Source organism: Mobula hypostoma, chromosome 2, assembly GCF_963921235.1.
Source record: "Mobula hypostoma chromosome 2, sMobHyp1.1, whole genome shotgun sequence".
Lineage (NCBI taxonomy): Eukaryota > Metazoa > Chordata > Chondrichthyes > Myliobatiformes > Myliobatidae > Mobula > Mobula hypostoma.
The window spans coordinates 60,372,735-60,393,212 of NC_086098.1; the positions used below are offsets into that span (position 1 = coordinate 60,372,735).

The following is a 20,478-nucleotide window of genomic DNA, read 5'->3' on the forward strand; positions in this document are numbered from 1 at the left end:
CTGGATATTGCGTACTAGTATGTGATACGTAAGCCAGGGCATTAGGATATGGAGAATAAGCTGTTGCCCGTGCAGCAGACTCCTCTCCATGCAGCTGATGAATCCAATGGGATGGCAGAGACTGATACAGTTTGACACTAGCAGCATTGCAGGAATTACCAGTCAACATTGAACTCAACATAGGACTTATGGACTCCAGCTCCAGATATTTCCTCGGGGTTTACTCCTGAAGCCTACTCTATGAGTGGATATAGTCGCAAGGCAGTGGAGGTTTGAGATCAGTGTTTTCCTTGTCTTAGATGAGCCCCATCTGCATGAAGCAACTAGTTTTAAGGTGCCATTAATCTATCAGTAAAAATGGTTCCACTAAGCCAGGCGTGAAACCTTGAGCTGGACTTGTTTATCGGGGCTATTTGAGGTACACACCATTGGAAACATTTAATAGGTTGTGGGAGTTTATCCCCACTATCTCCCCCAGCTATGATAACCTTAAGGAACCCTTTATTGAAGGACTAAATTAATATTTAATAACAATTCATTTGATATCAGTGAAGATGGAAAGAAATGCAGATGAAGTTGGTGAGGAAATCTAAGAGCATGGGGCTTTGCTTGTTGATTACCCAGTGTATTTAATCAGGAGTAATTAAATTTTAGAGATTTTCAAGAAGCCAAAATTGGACAGGTGTGGTAGAAATTGTTGTATGAGTGGTATTACTGAAATTGGAATGGTAACATGGTGTACAAGTTGTTAAATAAGAACAAATTTTTTAACCTTGAAGTGTTCATCAGAATCCACAATAAGTGAGCAAATAAAAGTGATGTTTGAAAGGAACTTTGCTTAAGTTTAGGTGAAACTTACATTTGCAGAACATAGAACAAGTGTGTGTACTAGAATAGTCAAGCTGTGAGGTAAAAAAGATATTAAAATTTTCAGCAACAACTGAGCTTGAGGAGCCAAATATGTCAAGAGGTTTTGAACCATCTGGTTATTTTTTAAATAGCAAGTGGGAAATTTGATATAGTCATTTACTCAAGCTGAGTTTGTGGCAAGGACCAGGATTTGACAAAATTTAAGGAAATTTCTGTTCATCCGCTACTGAATCTAGGAGAAATAAGTCAATAATGTAGAGACAATGAAAGGAAGGAGAGTTGCTGCTGATGCATAATAGGGTTTTGTAAATAGATATGCAGAAACTGGCATTGTCTTTGGGTGTTTTTGTTAATGGCTGCCATGTAAATGAGAGGATTGATTTTATGGAGAAGTTAGAAGTGACTGCATAGAAGGAGAAAAGTTTACACTGAAGTAACACATAAAATGCTGGAAGAACTTAGCAGATCAGGCAGCATCTATAGACAGGAATTGGAGAAATCAATGTTCATGTCATCAGGTTGGAGACTACCCAGAAAGAATATGAGGTGTTACTCTTCCAACCTGATAGTGGCTTATCATGGCAGTATAAGGTGCCATGGACTGACATATCAGAATGGGAATGACATTGGAATTAAAATGTTTGGCCTGCTTTTTGTGCATGAAGCAAAGGTGCTCGACAGTGTGGTCCCTAAAACTTGCAGGTGAAGTATTGCCTCATCTGAGGCCCTGAATGGAGGTGAGGGAGGATGTGAATGGGCAGGGGGATTAGTGGGGAGAGACGAAGGGACAAGAGAGAGTGATCCCGACAGAAGGTGGAGAGTTGGGAGAGCAGATGTAATGATTGTGTTTGGTGCTAGGATCCCCTTTAAGATGGCAGAATTTGTGGAGAATGAAGTGCTGGATGCAGAGGATCATGGAGTGGTAGGTAAGGATAAGAGGAACCATATCCCTGTTAGGTGACGTGAAGATGGTGTGAAGGCGAATGATCATGAAGCGGAGGGGATGCATGCAAGGGCAGTATCAATGGTGGAGGAAGGGATGCCCTGTCCTTCAAAGAAAAAAGCATCTCTGATGCTATGGAAATGAAACTCATCTTGGGAACAGATGTGGCAGAAACAAAGGAACTGAGAGAAAGGAAGGGATACTTCCGCCATCTTCAACGGGACCCTACCACCAAGCACATATTTACCTACCCCTCACTCTCCACTTTCTGCACAAGATCGTTTTCTCCATGATTCCCTTGTCCATTCGTCCTTCCCTGTTAATCTCCCTCCTGCCACTTATCCCTGCAAATGGAACAAGTGCTACACCTGCCCATTCACCTCCTTGCTCATTTCCATTCAGGGCCCCAAGTAGTCCTTCCAATGAAGCAACACTTCACCTATAAGTCTGTCAGGGTTATCTGCTATATCTGGTTCTCCCGATGTGGCCTGCTCTACATCGGTGATACCGGACTTAGATCGGGGCACTGCTTTGTTGAGCTCCTTCGCTCCATCCGCAACAAAGAGGATTTCCCAGTGGCCAACCATTTTAATTCCAATCCCTATTCCCATTCTGACATGTGAGTCCATGGCATCCTATATTGCCATGGTGAGGGCACTGAAAGGTAGGAGGAGCAACATCTTGTATTCCATCTGGGTTTCCCGCAAGCTGATGGCATGAGTGTTCATTTATCTAACTTCTGGTAATTTCAACCCCTCCCCCTTCCCTCTTCTTCCATTCCCTACTCTTGCTCTGCTCTTAGCTCTTCTCCTCACCTGCCTGTCATCTGCCCCAGTACCCCTCCTCCTTTCCTTCCTCTCGTGATCCATTCTCTTATCCTAACAGATTCCTCCTTCAGCCCTTTTACCTTTTCCATCTGTCAAGCTCCAGCTTCTCACTGCATGGCCCCTCCTCCCCCACCCACCTAACTTCACCCATACCTGGCTTTACCTATCACCCATCTGGTACTCCTTCCTCTCCTCCCACTTTCAATTTCTGGTTTATTCCCCCTTCCTTTCCAGTCCTTATTAAGGGCCTCAGCCTGAAACGTCGACGGTTTATTCCTCTCCATGGATGCTGCCTAACCTGTTGAGGTCCTCCAGCATTTTGTGTGTTACTCTGGATTTCCAGCATTTGCAGAATCTCTAGAGCTTTACTGGAAGATTGCCTGGTTATGACTGGAGGATGGATAAGAATAGAACCGAACAAGAGTGGCCCCAGCCATCTGGATGAAAGATGAATCCGTCTGACTTTACATTCTCTAAATATTAATTCCCAATTATGTGGGAGGAGCACCAAAATGAAAGCTGACATTTAAGTAAGCATAGCTGGATAACTTCTTAACTATTATTGAATTTTCACTCAGCACAACACATTCCATTGCACAGTTGGTGGTGAAAATATCTACATACACTTAAGTGCACTAGTATGAGTACTTCTAAAGAAAAGAAAATAGAATTGTTATGAAAACATTACAACTTCCATTGCACAGTTGGTGGTGAAAATATCTACATACACTTAAGTGCACTAGTATGAGTACTTCTAAAGAAAAGAAAATAGAATTGTTATGAAAACGTTACAACGGGAACTAACATTTTGAATTTCTTCTGTTTTAAGCTTTCTGTTTCAGGACTTGATCTTTTCTTGATTTGTACTTTTTTTTTGTAGAACCACAAGCAGTCGTCTTGAAAAGATATCCAAAGATTTGGAAGATGAGGTACAGATTTTTTTAAAGTGCCCTTTAATCTCTGTCTAAAATGTAAATGAATTGAATTTGGCTGCATGAATAGCTTGAGCTTGTTCTTAAATATTGTTGTATTCTCTCCTGTATTTTTGATGATACGTTTAACCAGAAAACCCAAGTGAAAAATACACATATAGTAATCCTATACTCTACCCAAAAATTAATAAATAGAAGAAACAAAAGATTATGCTTAGACAAGAGAGAGGTGTTATGGATAGACTATTAACTGGAAGAGATGTTGTAGGAATATTAGTTTTAAAATTTCTTCTTAATTTTAAATAATTCTTTTGAATTGTATCCTCTTTGAGCAAAAAAGCATTAGATCAACCTTTCAGTTATCATTGGATTAGAAACATAGAAAACGTACAGCACAATACAGGCCCTTCAGCCCACAAAGTTGTGCCGAGCATGTCCCTACCTTAGAAATTACGAGGGTTACCCACAGCCCTCTATTTTTCTAAGCTCCATGTACCTATCCAAAAGTCTCTTAAAATACCCTATCATATCTGCCTCCACCACCATTGCCAGCAGCCTATTCCATGCACTCACCACTCTCAGAGTAAAAAACTTACCCCTGACATCTCCTCTGTACCTACTCCCCAGCACCTTAAGCCTGCGTCCTCTTGTGGCAACCATTTCAGCCCTGGGAAAAAGCCTCTGACTATCCACACAATCATTGCCTCTCATCATGTTACACACCTCTATCAGGTCACCTCTCATCTTCCGTTGCTCCAAGGAGAAAAGGCCGAGTTCACTCAACCTGTTTTCATAAGGCATGCTGTCCATTCCAGGCAACATCCTTGTAAATCTCCTGTGCACCCTTTCTATGGTTTCCACATCCTTCCTGTAGTGAGGTGACCAGAACTGAGCACAGTACTCCAAATGGGGTCTGACCAAGGTCCTATATAGCTGCAACATTACCTCTCGGTTCCTAAATTCAATTCCATGATCGATGAAGGCCAATACACCGTATGCCTTCTTAACCACAGAGTCCGCCTGTGCAGCTGCTTTGAGTGTCCTATGGACTCGGACTCCAAGATCCCTCTGATCCTCCACACTGCCAAGAGTCTTACCATTAATACTGTATTCTGCCATCATATTCGACCTACCCAAAATGAACCACTTCACACTTATCCGGGTTGAACTCCATCTGCCACTTCTCAGCCCAGTTTTGCATCCTATCAATGTCCCGCTGCAACCTCTGACAGCCCTCCACACTATCCACAACAACCCCAACCTTTGTGTCATCAGCAAACTTACGAACCCATCCCTCCACTTCCTCATCCAGGTCATTTATAAAAATCATGAAGAGAAAGGGTCCTAGAACAATTCCCTAAGACGTGCCACTGGTCACCGACCCCCATGCAGAATATGACCCGTCTCCAACCACTCTTTCCCTTCTGTGGGCAAGCCAGTTCTGGATCCACAAAGCAATGCCCCCTTGGATCCTATGTCTCCTTACTTTCTCAATAAGCCTCACATGGGGTACCCTATCAGATGCCTTGCTGAAATCCATGTGCACTACATCTACTGCTCTACCTTCATCAATGTGTTTAGTCACATCCTCAAAAAATTCAATCAGGCTCGTAAGGTATGACCTACCCTTGACAAAGAGATGCTGACTATTCCTAATCATATTATACCTCTTCAAATGTTCATAAATCCTGCCTCTCAGGATCTTCTCCATCAACTTACCAATCACTGAAGTAAGACTCACTGGTCTATAATTTCCTGCGTTATCTCTACTCCCTTTCTTGAATAAGGGAACAGCATCCGCAATCCTCCAATCCTCCGGAACCTCACCCGTCCCCAATGATGATGCGAAGATCATCGCCAGAGGCTCAGCAATCTCCTCCCTCGCCTCCCACAGTAGCCTGGGATACATCTCATCCGGTCCCAGTGACTTATCCAACTTGATGCTTTCCAAAAGCTCCAACACATCCTCTTTCTTAATATCTACATGCTCAAGCCTTTCAGTCCGCTGCAAGTCACCACTACCATCACCAAGATCCTTTTCCATAGTGAATACTGAAGTAAAGTATTCATTAAGTACCTCTGCTATTTCCTCCGGTTCCATACACACTATCCCACTGTCACACTTGAAAAGCCCTATTCTTTCACGTCTTATCCTCTTGTTCTTCACATACTTGTAGAATGTCTTGGGGTTTTCCTTAATCCTGCCTGCCAAGGCCTTCTTATGGCCCCTTCTGGCTCTCCTAATTTCCTTCTTAAGCTCCTTGCTGTTAGTCTTATAATCTTCTAGATCTCGAACATTGCCTAGCTCCCTGAACCTTTCGTAAGTTTTTCTTCTTGACTAGCTTTACTACAGCCTTTGTACACCACGGTTCCTGTACCCTACCATAACTTTGCTGTCTCATTGGAACATACCTATGCAGAAACTCACACAAATATCCCCTGAACACTTACCACATTTCTTCCATGCCTTTCCCTGAGAGCATCTGTTTCCAATTTAAACTTCCAAGTTCCTGCCTGATAGCCTCATAATTCCCCTTACTCCAATTGAACGCTTTTCTAACTTGTCTGTTCCTATCTTTCTCCAATGCTATTGTAAAGGAGATAGAATTATGATTATTATCTCCAAAATGCTCTCCCACTGAGAGATCTGACACCTGACCAGGTTCATTTCCCAATACCAAATCAAGTACAGCCTTGTAGGCTTATCTACATATTGTGTCAAGAAACCTTCCTGAACATACCTAACAAACTCCACCCCATCTAAACCCCCTGCTCTTGGGAGATGCCAATTGATATTTGGGAAATTAAAATCTCCCACCAAGACAACTCTGTTATTATTACACTTTCCAGGATCTGTTTCCCTACCTGCTCCTTGATATCCCTGTTACTATTGGGCAGCCTAGAAAAAAATACCCTGTAGAGTTATTGACCCCTTCCTGTTCCTAACCTCTACCCACAGAGACTCCGTAGACAATCCTTCCATGGCGTCCACCTTTTCTGCAGCCGTGACACTGATCAACAGTGCCACGTCACCACCTCTTTTGCCTCCCTTCCTGTCCTTCCTGAAAGACCTAAAACCTGGCACTTGAAGTAACCATTCCTGTCCCTGAGCCATCCAAGTCTCTGTAATGGCGCCACATCATAGCTCCAAGTACTGATCCACGGATTCTACTCTAATTCAAAGGAGCAGAAGAATATTACTTCACTATTCAGGAAAGAGGAATAAACCAGGAAAATGCACTCGGTTAATGGATGCTATTATCAGTAACAATATTTTTGTTTGGAAATAAGTGTGTGAAGTGAAAACCTCCGTTGTTAATTGCCCACCACGGTCCCCACCCCCACCCCCGGTATGGTAGCAAAGAGGTTAAGTCACTGAGTTAACAGCTGGACCTCTGGATTGTTGATCCAGATACATAAGTTTGAATCTATGAAGACAGTTGGATATTCAAGTTAGTATTTAATTTTAAAATAGCTGGTTTAAGCTCAGTACCTGTCTAATACTTTTCCTTCAGAGAAGGAAATCTGCCATTCTTATTTGGTCCAACTTATTACAACTATAAACCTGTCATTCTAGTTAACACTTGGATTCCTCCTTTTTACTTCAGGAGCAATTACAGTGGACAATAAATCTATGACATAAACATCTGTGCCCTGGCTACAAATAGTAAATTTGTACCATTGGATTTAACGTAGAAACATAGAAAACCAACAGCACAACGCAGGCCCTTCGGCCCACAAAGTTGTGCTGAACATATCCCCACCTTAGAAATTACTAGGGTTACCCATAGCCCTCCATTTTTCTAAGCTCCTATCCAAAATAGTAAATTTGTACCTATCCAAAAGTCTCTTAGAAGACCCTATCGGATCCTAAATCGCCTCTGCACGCTTTCTATGGTTTGCACATCCCTCCTGTAGTGAGGTGACCAGAACTGAGCACATTACTCTAAGTGGAGTCTGACCAGGGTTCTATATATCTGCAACATTACCTGTTGGCTCCTAAATTCATTTCCACGATTGATGAAGGCCAATACACCGTATACCGCCTCAACCACAGAGTCAACCTGTGCAGCTGCTTTGAGCGTCCTCTGGACTCGGACCCAAAGATCCCGCTGAGCCTCCACACTGCCAAGAATCTTACCATTAATACTGTATTCTGCCATCATACTCGACCTACCAAAATGAACCACTTCACACTTATCTGGGTTGATCTCAGAGCCAGAGGCCTTAGTTTAAGAATAAGGGGTAGGCCATTTAGAACGGAGTTGAGGAAAAACTTTTTCACCCAGAGAGTGGTGGATATATGGAATGCTCTGCCCCAGAAGGCTGTGGAGGCAAAGTCTTTGGACGCTTTCAAGAAAGAGATGGATAGAGCTCTTAAAGATAGCGGAATCAAAGGTTGTGGGGATAAGGCAGGAACTGGATACTGATTGTGGATGATCAGCCATGATCACAGTGAATGGTGGTGCTGGCTGGAAGGGCCGAATGGCCTACTCCTGCACCTATTCTATTGTCTATCTCCATCTGAATAAAAATTGATCAAGATAATGCAGTTGATATAAATATATATTCTTCAAAAATTATTTGATGTGCAGAAGTTAAGTCTGAAAGAGAAAGTTAATAGAGCACTCAAAGCACAGAAGCTGCTTGGGTTTGTAAGTAAGAGTAGAATACAAGTGTAAAGGAAACAGTAGAATTCTCTCATTGTGGCTTAACTCTTAGTTGGTGTACTAAATGGAAAGATGGCCCAATATAATTTAGAACATAAATAGAACAGCACAGTACAGGTCCTTCAGTCCATTATGTTGTGCCAACCTATGTAAATCTGTTCCATGATCAATCTGAGCCTTCCTTCCCAGATAGCCCATAACCCTCCATTTTTCTTACATCCATGTGCCCATCTTTGCCTATCTCCCCAGCAGTGTGTTCCAGGCACCTACCACTTTCTGTCAAAAAGGAAAACAACTACCTTTGATGTCTCCCCTAAACTTTCTTCCACTCATCTTGAACTGGTGTCTTTTGGTATTGACCATTGCAGCCCCTGAGGAAAAAGTTGCAGCCTGTCTATTCTTTTTAAGCCTGTCATAATCTTATCCACCTCTGACAAGTCGTCTCTTGTCCTCTTTTGCTCCGGAGCGAAAAACCCGAGTTTGCATGTTCCCTAATCCAGGTGGGGACCTGGTGAATGTCCTCTGCACTCTTTAAACCTTCCTGTAATGAAACAACCAAAACTGAACGCAATGCTTGAAATGTGGTCTAACCAGACTTGTGTAGAGCTCAAACAATATTTTGCGACTCTTGAACTCAATCCCCTGACTAATGAAAGCCAACACACCATAGGCCTTCTAACCACCGTATCAACTTGCACGGCAACTGCAAGGGATCTGTGGATTTGGGCACCAAAATCCTTCTGTTCCTCCATACTGCTAAGAATTCTGCCATTAACCTTGTCCTCTGCTTTCAAGTGTAATCTTCCAAAATGTATCACTTTACACCACTAGATTGAGTTCCCATCTGCCATTTCTTTCTCCTCCTCTGTAGCCTGTCTATATCACTTAATAACCCATGATGACCTCTTCCGCTATCCACAACACCATCCATCTTCATGTCAACATCAAACTTACTAAACATCCTTCTACTCCCTCATCCAAGTCATTTATAAAAATCACAAAGAACAGGGGTACCAGAAAGGAGCCTTGCAGAACACCACTAGTCCTGGACTTCCAGGCAGAGTACATTTCAGCTACTACCAGCCTCTGCCTTCTATGGGCAAACTAATTCTGAGTCCACGCAGCGACGTTTCCATCGATCCTATGCCACATGACTTTCTGTATGAACTACCACTGGGAACCTTTTCAAATGCCTTGGTAAAATTCCAATACACCACATTCACTGTTCTACCTTTATTTTTTTTCACCTCCATGAAAAATTCAGTCAATCTCACAAAGCACAATTTGTTCCTCACAAAGCAGTGCTCCCTCCTGGCACTTATTCTTGCAAGCAGAACAAGTACTACACTTGCCCTACTCCTCCTCCCTCACTACCATTCAGGCCCCAAATATCCCTTCCAGGTGAGGCGACACTTCACCATTGAGTCTGTTGGGGTCATAAACTGTGTCCGGTACTCCCGGTGTGCCCTCCTGTACATCAGTGAGACCTGATGTAGATTGGGAGACAGCTTCACCAAGTACCTACACTCTGTCCACTAGAAAAAGCAGGATCTCCCAGTGCCCACCCATTTTAATTCCACTTACCACTCCCATTCTGATATGTCTATCCATGGCCTCCTCTACTGTCGCGATGCAGCCGCACTCAGGTTGGAGGAACAACACCTTATATTCCACCTGGGTAGCCTCCAGATTTCTTGAACTTCAGGTAATTCCCGCCCCCCCCAACTTCACCATTCCCCATCCCCTTTTCCCTTTCTCACCTTATCTCCTTGCCTGCCCATCACCTCCCTCTGGTGCTCCTCCCCTCTTTTCGTTCTTTCTTCCATGGCCTTCTGTCCTCTCCTGTTAGATCAGCGGTCCCCAACTACCGGGCCGAAGAGCATGTGCTACTGGGCTGTGAGGAAACGATATGAGTCAGCTGCACCTTTCCACATTCCCTGTCACGCACCATTGAACTTGAACATACGGTTGCCAACTGTCCTGTATTTGCAGGGACATCCCGTATATTGGGCTAAATTGGTTTGTCCCGTATTTCCCCACCGCGAAGGTAGAGCGTTCCTATGAAACCTTTCGTACTGAAATGGTGTGAAGCGAAGAAGCAATTACCATTAATTTATATGAGAAAAATTTTTGAGCGTTCCCAGACTCAAAAACTAACCTAACAAATCATACCAAATAACATATAAAATCGAAAATAAATAACACTAACATATAGTAAAAGCAGGAATGATATGATAAATACACAGCCTATGTAAAGTAGAAATAATGTATGTACAGTATAGTCAGGAAAATGAAGGCAAAACAGATTTTTGGGGTATAGAAAAATCGGCGCGCTTGCGCACATCACACGTGCACACAGGTGCCTGCGCAAGGCTTCGTGGTCATGGTAGTCTACCTAGGGTAAAGTGTCCCAGGATTTGCCTGCTATTTTTGTCCTTTATTTGGGAGTGAGAAATTTGGCAACTCTAACTGTAAAAGACATATTGAGGTTAGTTTAACCCTACTTGAACACCCCGCCCCCGGTTGGCTGGTCCGCAAGAATATTGTCAATATTAAACCGGTCTGCAGTGCCGAAAAGGTTGGGGACCCCTGTGTTAGATTCCCCCTTCTCCAGCCCTGTGTCTCTTTCACCAATCAACTTCCCAGCTCTTTACTTCACCCCTTCCCCTCCCATTTTCATCTATCACTTTGTGTTTCTCCCTCCCCTTCCCCCATCTTTTAAATCTACTCACCCTTTTTTTCCTCCAGTCCTGCTGAAGGATCTTGGCCCGAAATGTCAACTTTACTCTTTTCCATAGATGATGCATGGCTTTCTGAGTTCCTCCAGCATTTTGCTGCTCCCTAGTAAAACTACTGCTTCATAAATCCTGTCCCTACACATCTTCACCATTAGTTTGCCCATCACTGACATAAGAGACATTGGTCTTTTAATCCCAATATTATCACCACAGGTATCCCCCGCTTTTCGAACGTTTGCTTTACGAAACCTCACTGTTGCGAAAAAAAGGCAGCACATGAAAAAAGCAGCGCACACCATGAGCAGCCGCTCCTCCCCCCGTATTCGGAACTGCTTTCTAACCAGCATTGCTTAAACACGTGCCTGTGAGCAGCCGTTTGCAAGATGAGTTCTAACATATCGGAAAAGCCTAAAAGAGCTCATAAGGGTGTTACACTTAGCGTAAAACTAGACATAATTAAGTGTTTCAATCGTGGTGAACGAAGCAAGGACAAAGTGAGGTTGGCTTGTGGAAGTTGACGAAGGTGATTTTGAAGAGGTTTTGGCATCCCATGACCTAGAACTGATAGATGAAAAGCTGATGCAATTGGAAGAGGAAAGGATAACAATTAAAATTGAATGCAGTAGCGAATGGACCGAAAGTGAAGTCGTCCAGGAACTGAGCGTGAAGGAACTGCGTGAGATTTTCACTGCAGTGATAAAGTACGACTTTAATTTTGAAAGGGTACGTCAGTTTAGGGCATATTTGTAGGATGGTTTGAGTGCTTACAAAGAACTGCATGATCTAAAAATGCACGAGGCTGAGCAGTCAAGCAAGCCTTCCACATCAGCCACAGCAGACGACGAACCTCAACCTTCGACATTGAGGCAGGCAGACATAGAAGAAGATGACCTGCCTGCCCTGATGGAAACAGACGACGAGATGACACCCCAGTGTCCCACCACCCCAACCTCCGGGCCGCGGACAGATACCAATCTGCGAAGAATGCAGCGGTGGCCGGAACGCACCCAGCACATCTTTAAGAAAAAAAGCTGAAATAAACAAGCTGATTAATTAGGTGCCACCCGGCACGTAAATGTCGGCCCAGATCAGAGGCGATTGCCGATTGCGTTGCCTCTGATCTGGGCTGACATTTACGTGCCGGGCGGCACCTAATTAATTAGCTTGTTTATTTCTGCTTTTTTCTTAAAGGTGTGCTGGGTGCGTCCCGGCTGCCGCTGTACCCCTGCATGCTTCACGGATCGGTATCGGTTCGCTGCCTGGAGTGTGGGGGCCACTGCACCACCCCAACCTCCGACGACTCAGCCTAACACACCATCATCAGTGTGCTCTATGTCTTCCCGATTCCCGTAAGTGATACTACACTGTACATACATTATTTGTGTTTTATATCGGCTGTGTATTTTTACGTGTTATTTCGTATGATTTGGCAGCTTCATAGCTTGAAGGTTACTGGAGAGCGCTTGTGCCGTGTTTTTGCCGAGAGCGCTTGCGTGAGATTTTCACTACGGAGAACAGTGCGGCAATGATTGGAAAAATATTTCTACTTTATATAGGCTGTGTATTCATCATATCATTCCTGCTTTTACTATATTTTACTGTTATTTTAGGTTTTATATGTTACTTGGCATGATTTGGTAGGTTATTTTTGGGTCTACGAATGCTCATAAATTTTTCCCATATAAATTAATGGTAATTGCTTCTTCGCTTTACGACATTCCGGCTTAGGAACAGTTTCCTAGGAACGCTCTACCTTCGGATGGCGGGGGAAACCTGTATTATCTTTCTTGAACAACAGAACAACATTTGCCATCGTCCCATCCTCTAGTACCATTTCTGGGTTCAGGGTCGGGGGGGGGGTGGTGGTCAGGTGAGGAGCAATGATCATTGTCAGTGCCCTAGCAGTCTCTTTCCTTGCTTTGTCTTGTAGCCTGGGGTATGTCCTGTCCAGCCCAAAGATTTATCTATCCTAATGTGTTTTCAAAAGCTCCAACACTACCTCTTTTTGAACCTCAACATGCTTTAGCACATTAGCCTTTTGTTTGTTGACCTCACATCCATCAGAATTTCTTTCCCTGTTGAAGAATGAACTGAGGTATTCATTAATAACCTCCCCTATTTTGTCCTGTTATCCCTGAGTGGTCCTCCCCATTCTACTCATACTCCTGTTCAAAACTGCTTCATGTGAGGTCTCTTACCATAGCATTTTTAGAAAAGGTCTGCTTTCATTGTATACAAAATATTTTGATAACTAATTGAACCTCTGCTTTTTAGATAACATGCAGGAAAGATGTGGAATCAGCTTTAAGGCAGTTGGAACGAGAAAAAGCACTTCTTCAGCACAAGAACGCAGAATATCATCGTAAAGCTGAAATGGAAGCGGATAAAAAACGTGGCTTAGAAAATGAGGGTAGGATCAAAATTGCATTAATTTATCTAAAAATTGCATTACGAATCAAAGAACGGTAATGGGCTAGTATGCAGCCCAGAGTACACAATGAAGGAAAATGCAGTAGATTCTGGAAATCTGACTTCAAAAGATTATGTTAACAACACTTTGCAAGCCAGACAAGCATCTGTGAAGACTATACTAGTAAATATTTCAGGCTTATCAGGTTTTATGTTGACTGGAAACATTATATTGTATAACATTTAAGGAAGAAAAATAGGTGTTGTTAGTGGGGGGATGGTCATTGCTGAATTGAAGTGAGGAAAGCACAGAAGGTCTGGAATTCATTAGAAGCCATAAGAGATTCAGAATAATCATAAAGTTTGATATCAAAGTGGTACTGTAAAGCGTTATACCAACCACGATGCAACTGTGATTGTTTGAAGTTTGTTCAGTGTAGAGTTGTATTAATTATTAAATGGGGAAAAGGAAGTGTTGGAAAGTTGCCTTGATTATGATTAACCTGTTGCTTCAGTGGTTCACGATGTGATGTCTTAGATGGTAAGCTCTTGCTTGTTATCATCACACTGGGTCAGCACGTTACCAGGAATGTGATTGGTTTATCTGAGATTTTGGCTGGCTGTATTGTCTGAAGAAATTGGGGATGGAGAAGTGAGTACTCAGCAGGCCAGGCAGTGTATATGGAGAGAAAAACAGTTAACATTTCACATCAATGATTTTTTCATCTGAAGAAGTTATGATGAGATAGTCATCAATGAAATATCGTGTCCATACAGTGGCCTATCAAAACTCCCCCTGGAAGTTTTCATGTTTTATTGTTTTACAACATTGAATCACAGTGGATTTAATTCAGCTTTTTTGACACTGATCAACAGAAAAAGACTCTTTCATATCAAAGTGAAAACAGATCTCTACAAAGTCATCTAAATTAATTACAAACATAAAACTCTAAATAATTGATTGCATAAATATTCACCCCCTTCAAGTCAGTATTTAGTAGCTGCACTTCGGCAGCAGTTACACGCTGGAGTCTGTGTGGATAGATCTCTATCAGCTTTGCACATCTGGATGCTACAATTATTCCCCATTCTTCTTTACAAAACTGTTCAAGCTCTGTCAGATTGCATGGGGATTGTGAGTGAACAGCCCTTTTCAAGTCCAGCCACAAACTCCCAGTTGGATTGAGGCCTGGACTCTGACTTGGCCACTCCAGGACATTAACTTTGTTTTTTTTTAAGCTATTCCTGTGTAGCTTTGGCTTTATACTTGGTGTCATTGTCTTGCTGGAAAAGAAATCTCCCAAGTTGCAGTTCTCTTGCAGACTGCATCAGGGTTTCCTCCAGGATTTCCCTGTATTTTGCTGCATTCATTTTACTCTTTACCTTCACAAGCCTTCCAGGGTCTGCTGCAGTGAAGCATCCCCACGGCATGATACAGCCACCTCCATGCTTCACAGTACCGATGGTGTGTTTTTCATGATGAGCAGTGTTTGGCTTATGCCAAAGGTAGTGTTTAGTCTGATGGCTAAAAATCTCAATTTGTTTCATCAGACCATAGAACCTTCTTCTAGCTGACTTCAGAGTCTCCCACATGCACTCTTGCAAACTCCAACTGAGATTTCATGTGAGTTTTTTTTTCCCCAACAGTGGCTTTCTCTTTGGTACTCTCTCATAAAGCTGCGACTGGTGAAGCACCCGGGCAACAGTTGTATGCGCAGTCTCTCCCATCCCAGCCACTGAAGCTTGTAACTCCTCCAGAGTTGTCATAGTTCTCTTGGTGGCCTCCCTTACTAGTCCCCTTCTTGCACAGTCACTCAGATTTTGAGAATGGACTGCTCTAGGCAGATTTACAGCTGTGCTATATTATTTCCATTTCTTGATGATTGAGTTAACTGTACTCCAAGGGATATTCAGTGACTTGGACATTTTCTTGTATCCATCTCCGGACTTGTGCCTTTCAATAACCTTTTCCCAGAGTTGCTTGAAATGTTCTTTTATCTTCATGGTGTAGCTTTTGCCAGGGTACTGATTCACCAGCAGCTGGACCTTCCAAGTAACAGGTGTATTTTTTTCACTACAAGCGATTGAAACACATTACTTAACTGCATGTAGGCCGCCAAAAAACAGATCTCCATTTAGCTAATTTTTTTACTTTTAAAGCTGATTGGCTGTGATAAATCAGTGATGATTTAGTGTGTTATTTTGGGGGGCGGGGGGACGAATACTTATCCCATCAATTATTTTCTGTTTTGTACTTGTTATTAATTTAGATCACTCTGTAGAGACCTCTTCTCACTTGGATATAAATATCTTTTTCTGTTGATCAGTGTCTTAAAAAAAAAAGCAAATTAAATCCACTGTGATTCAATGTTGTAAAGCAATAAAACGTGAAAACTTCCAAGGGGGCTGTTTGATCTGAATATTTCAGGAATTTTGGTTCTAATTTCAGATTTTCAGCATCTGCAATTTTTTAAAATGATTATTTTACCGAGCTCCTGTTTAATTCGACTATGGGACAGTTCTTACAGTTATAGTAGAAGTCCCTAGATGTTAGGAGATTGCCAACATTTGTGAAGGAATTTGACGTGGTGTGCCTTTCAGAATTTGATGCCTAGATTGATGCCAGATGATGTGCCTGGTTTTCTTCTTAGTGTTTTGCCTGAGGTGTTTTATATAACTGAGTGATAAATGGACTTTGAATACAGTTACCTGAGTCAATGTGAAAATTAAAGACAGAGATTGGGTAGCCAACAATGTGTAAATGTTACATGCTCGTTATTTACCCTTACGTGCAGGATAGTGTAGAATTCTGTTTGGATGTAGTGAACATCTGAAATTTATCGAAGAATATACTATTCTTTTATATTATATTTTTAGTAAACAGAATATACCGAAGTGATAACTTTACAAATGAAAAACATGGTTAGAAAATATAATTTTAATAGGTGCACATGACAATTTATTTCTTCAGTTAATACTCTAAAGGATCAACTGGAAGACTTGAAAAAAAGGAATCAGAACTCCCAAATCTCAAATGAGAAAATGGCACAATTGCAGAGACAGGTTGGTTGAAGAACTTCTACTGTAAATATTGTTTCTTGGTGTACTATAATGGTACTGAAGCACTGACAGTCTGACTGCATCTTTGATCCCTTTCTGAAGAGGAATGGTTTGAGTTTTCTTCAAAGCTTGGTTGGAAACTTAAGTATTTTGTTCCGCTTATTATTTTCCCGAGCTAACATTTTAATTCTAGTCTCTTTTTAATTTGAGCTTTTGCTTTATCTAGTCTTATCTAATCTAAGACTATAATTGTGGAGGAACAGATGGAAATATGTCAGAACATTATGTAATGACAGAGTTCAAAAGTTAGAACTGAAGTGTTAATGACTTAATTCAGTCTAAGGCACCCTCCTTTGCAGCCTCTTGAAGTTTACCATCAGTAGTGTACATCGCCAAAAGCTATTTGTACCCACAACACCTATGCCTGTTCAGCTATTCAATGATGGCTGATTTATTTTCCTTCTCAACCTCATTTTTTCTGCCTTCTCCCTGTAATCTTTGACACCCTTACAAATGAGGAACTAATCAACCTCTGTTTTAAGTGTATCCAATGATATGGCCTCCACAGTTGATTTACTATCCACTGACTAAAGAAATTCCTCCTATTGGAAACATCAGCTCTATGTCCAGGCCTTTCGATATTTGGTAGGTTTTAATGAGATCCCCCCTCATTCTTCTAAACTCCAGTCCGTACAGACCCAGGGTAATCAAATGTTACTTAATTCTTCTGAAACTCCTCTGGACTCTCTCTGATGCCAACACAGTTTAGGGGCCTGAAACTGCTCACAATGCCCCAAATATGGTCTGATAACACCTCTGCATTACATTCTTGTTTTTATATTCTAGTCCTTTGTAAATGAATGCTAATACTGCATTGACTTTCTTGCTGCTGACTCAACCTGAGCGTTAACCATAAGGGAATCCTGCACTAGGCATTCTACATCCCTTTTTACCTCCAATTTCTGAATTTGTTCCCCGTTTAGAAAGTTATCTATGTCTTTATTCCTTCTATCAAAATTAATGATCATTCACTTCCCTACACTGCATTCCATCTGACACTTCTTTGCCTATTCTCTTAATTTGTCAAAATCATTCTATAGACTTCGTGCTTCTTCAACACTACCTACCCTCCACTTATCTTTGTATTGTCCACAAAGCCATGAATTCTGTCATCAAATCATTAACATATAACATGAAAAGTGGTGGACCCAATAGCACCCACTGCTGAATACAACTAGTCATTGGCAGCATATCACTGCTCAGATATATTTAAATATTTATCCAGAAGCTTGAAATATTTTTAAAATATATTAAAATACTAATGTTAAACCAGTAACACAAGTGAAAAAAAATCATTAAAGACACTATGCTTAAGCTTAAAATAAATATCAGCATTTCTCAGTCAAGGTGAGTAACATGCGCCACTAATGGTTGCTGTAAGGCTGAGGAATCCTGTTGGAAATCTCCAGCTCAGTAGGTCTGAACTCTGCTGAGTCTAACAAAGGGGTGGAAGATCTTGTAATGGCAACTGAACTCTGGTTTGTCTCAGAAGTCAGACAGACAATGACTTGCAAAAGACATTTTGGCAGTAGTTCTCAACCAGACCATCGGCCACTGATGCACTGGTGTGCGCCAGTCATGTTTGAATCCTGTTTTTTGGGTTAAGCTATTTAATGATGTTTCATAGAGGTTTGGTCTCTCAGGTCACCTTTATAGATGAGCTTTAATTGTTTGGCTTCAGATTTTCTCTTCCTCTCCTCCAATGTATTGCTAATTCCGGCTGCAGTTTACCTCTAAGAGCTTGTTTAAATAATCATTTACTTCAAGCCACAATTTAACGTTGACTGGTTATCTTGAATATTGATGGTCTTTGTGTTTTTTTTAATGGGTTCTGTTGGGTTTCTTTGGTTGGTGGCTGCCTGTAGGAAGAAAAATCTCAAGGTTGTATATAACACGCATGCTTTGATAATAAATGTACTTGAACTTTGGTGGCATTGTTATGGTGTTTTGCAACCTTATAGATTTGGTATTTATGCAGCTACAAATCAAAGTCAAAGCTCATGCCAATTAATTTTAATGAATGTATATCCATGTTATAAAGTCATATTAAAAAAAACAATGCAGCTCTTGGCCCAACTGATCAGTGCTGACCCCATTCACCATCCAGTTGGTGTTAGTTTTCTGCGTTCAGCCCCACCCTTTCATGTACATTCCAAGTGATTCTTAAATTGTACTTGGCTCAATCACTTTCCCATTCCATATTCACTTCAAGATTCCTTAGCCTTACAGCAACTATTAATGGCACACGTTACTCTGCCGGTGTTCCTGCCAGTGACCTCCAAACTACCTGGGTGGGCTCCTGTCTCATACCTCTGTGGTTCCCTTTGTTGCATTGTGATGTTGGTGCATGTGGCTTGTGCTTCTCCCTCTCGAATTGCAATATGGAGTCAATCGTGTTGTCACTGCCTCTTGGGGATTCCTTTACATTCATCTCCCTTATAAGACCTGGGTTGTTGCGCAACACCTAATCTGGGATGGCCTTTCCCTGGGTGGGCTTGGGCACGAGCTGCTCTGGAGGGCCATCTCATTGGCATTCGGCAAGTGATCTGGAGCCAACCTGATTTTCCCAGTACCCTTGCATATTGGGATCCCCCACTGCAATTGTGTTATTGCCCTTGTTATCTGCCTTTTCCAGCTCCCTTTTGCAATCTCAATCCCAACCTTGGTTGCTGTTTAGAGGCCTGTATATGACTCCCATAGTGTTTTTTTTGCCCTTGCACTTTCATGATCCCACCCACGGGGATTCAACATTCTCTAATCCTATGTCACCTTTTTCTAGGGGCGCAATTCCATCTCTTACTGGCAGAGCCACGCCACCGCCTATGTCTTCCTGCCTGTCCTTTCGATGCAGGGTGTGTCCTTTGATGTTGAGCTCTCAACTATGGCCTTTCAGCCATGACTCCGTGATGCTCACAGCATCATGTCGGCCATTCTCTGGTTACGCCGCGAGTTTGTCCACCATGTTCAAATGCTGCATACATTTGTGTGTGGCACCTTCTGTCTTGCATTCTTCACCCTTTTGAATTTTGACTCTGTGGTACAATTTAACTCTTTGTTCTGTCTGCATTTATGCCCAATCATTGGCTTATCCTTCCTTACATTCATGCTACATCCATCATCTACTTGCAGATCTGCTGCCTCAGCCTCAGCTCTGTCATATTGGTTCCCATCCAGATTGCTACAGGGCATCTTCTCTTTCCAGCACTGAGTCATTCACCTGTCAATGTGGGGGCACCATAATATCGTAGTGGTTAACGCAACGTTATTTCAGTCCGTGGCGTCAGAATTTGGCGTTCATTCCTGGCATCCTCTGTCAAGAGTCTCTGTACATCCTCCACATGGAATCCATGGGTTTTTCTACTTTCTCCAGTTTTCTCCCACAGTCTAAAGATGTAGCGGGTAAGTTAATTGGTTATTGTAAATTGTCCCATGATTAGGTTAGGGTTAAATCGGGATTGCCAGGTGTTGGTCTACTCCACACTGTATCTCTAAATTTAAAAAAAAACTACCCATTCTCCTCTTTTCATCCCTTCTTATCTTTTCCAAACATCTTGTATCGAAGAATATTTAGAATCCATTTTTGCCAAGTTTTAGCCAATAAGTGCATCGAATAGCAACAACGCATGACACATTAATACATTTTAAGTGCGTAGACATAGAGCTAATTGCTTCAGCTCACCTGCTCATCAAACATTGAAGCGGGGAGCATCCGTTAGTTGGAAATGGTGTTGTGAGGTACAAGTTCAAAGCCATCACTTGCGCTTGTAGCAGGAAAATTTATTATCTTTGATTACTTTTTCTGCATTACTATCACCACCACTATCAACATTCTTCTTCAAGTAATTAACAGAGCATAACTAATGTTATTTTTGTTTGCGAATCCTCTAAATTTAGTGTTACCAACTGTCAGGTTAATATAGTAAGATTATTTTCTTATTATTTTAGATTATGAGAAGAACAGTAAGGAGG

At 42.0% G+C, this 20,478-nt stretch overlaps 1 protein-coding gene across 4 annotated transcripts in view; it reads left to right on the forward strand.

Moving 5' to 3' along the window:
* Positions 1-20,478, forward strand: part of rock2a (rho-associated, coiled-coil containing protein kinase 2a) — a 259,822-nt gene that overhangs the window by 174,030 nt on the left and 65,314 nt on the right. For all 4 annotated transcript variants that reach the window (XM_063037545.1, XM_063037552.1, XM_063037559.1 and 1 more), the window contains exons 12-14: positions 3,521-3,569; positions 13,255-13,390; positions 16,361-16,452. In XM_063037545.1, the coding sequence (XP_062893615.1) occupies positions 3,521-3,569; positions 13,255-13,390; positions 16,361-16,452 (277 nt within the window). The remainder of the gene's footprint in view (positions 1-3,520; positions 3,570-13,254; positions 13,391-16,360; positions 16,453-20,478) is intronic.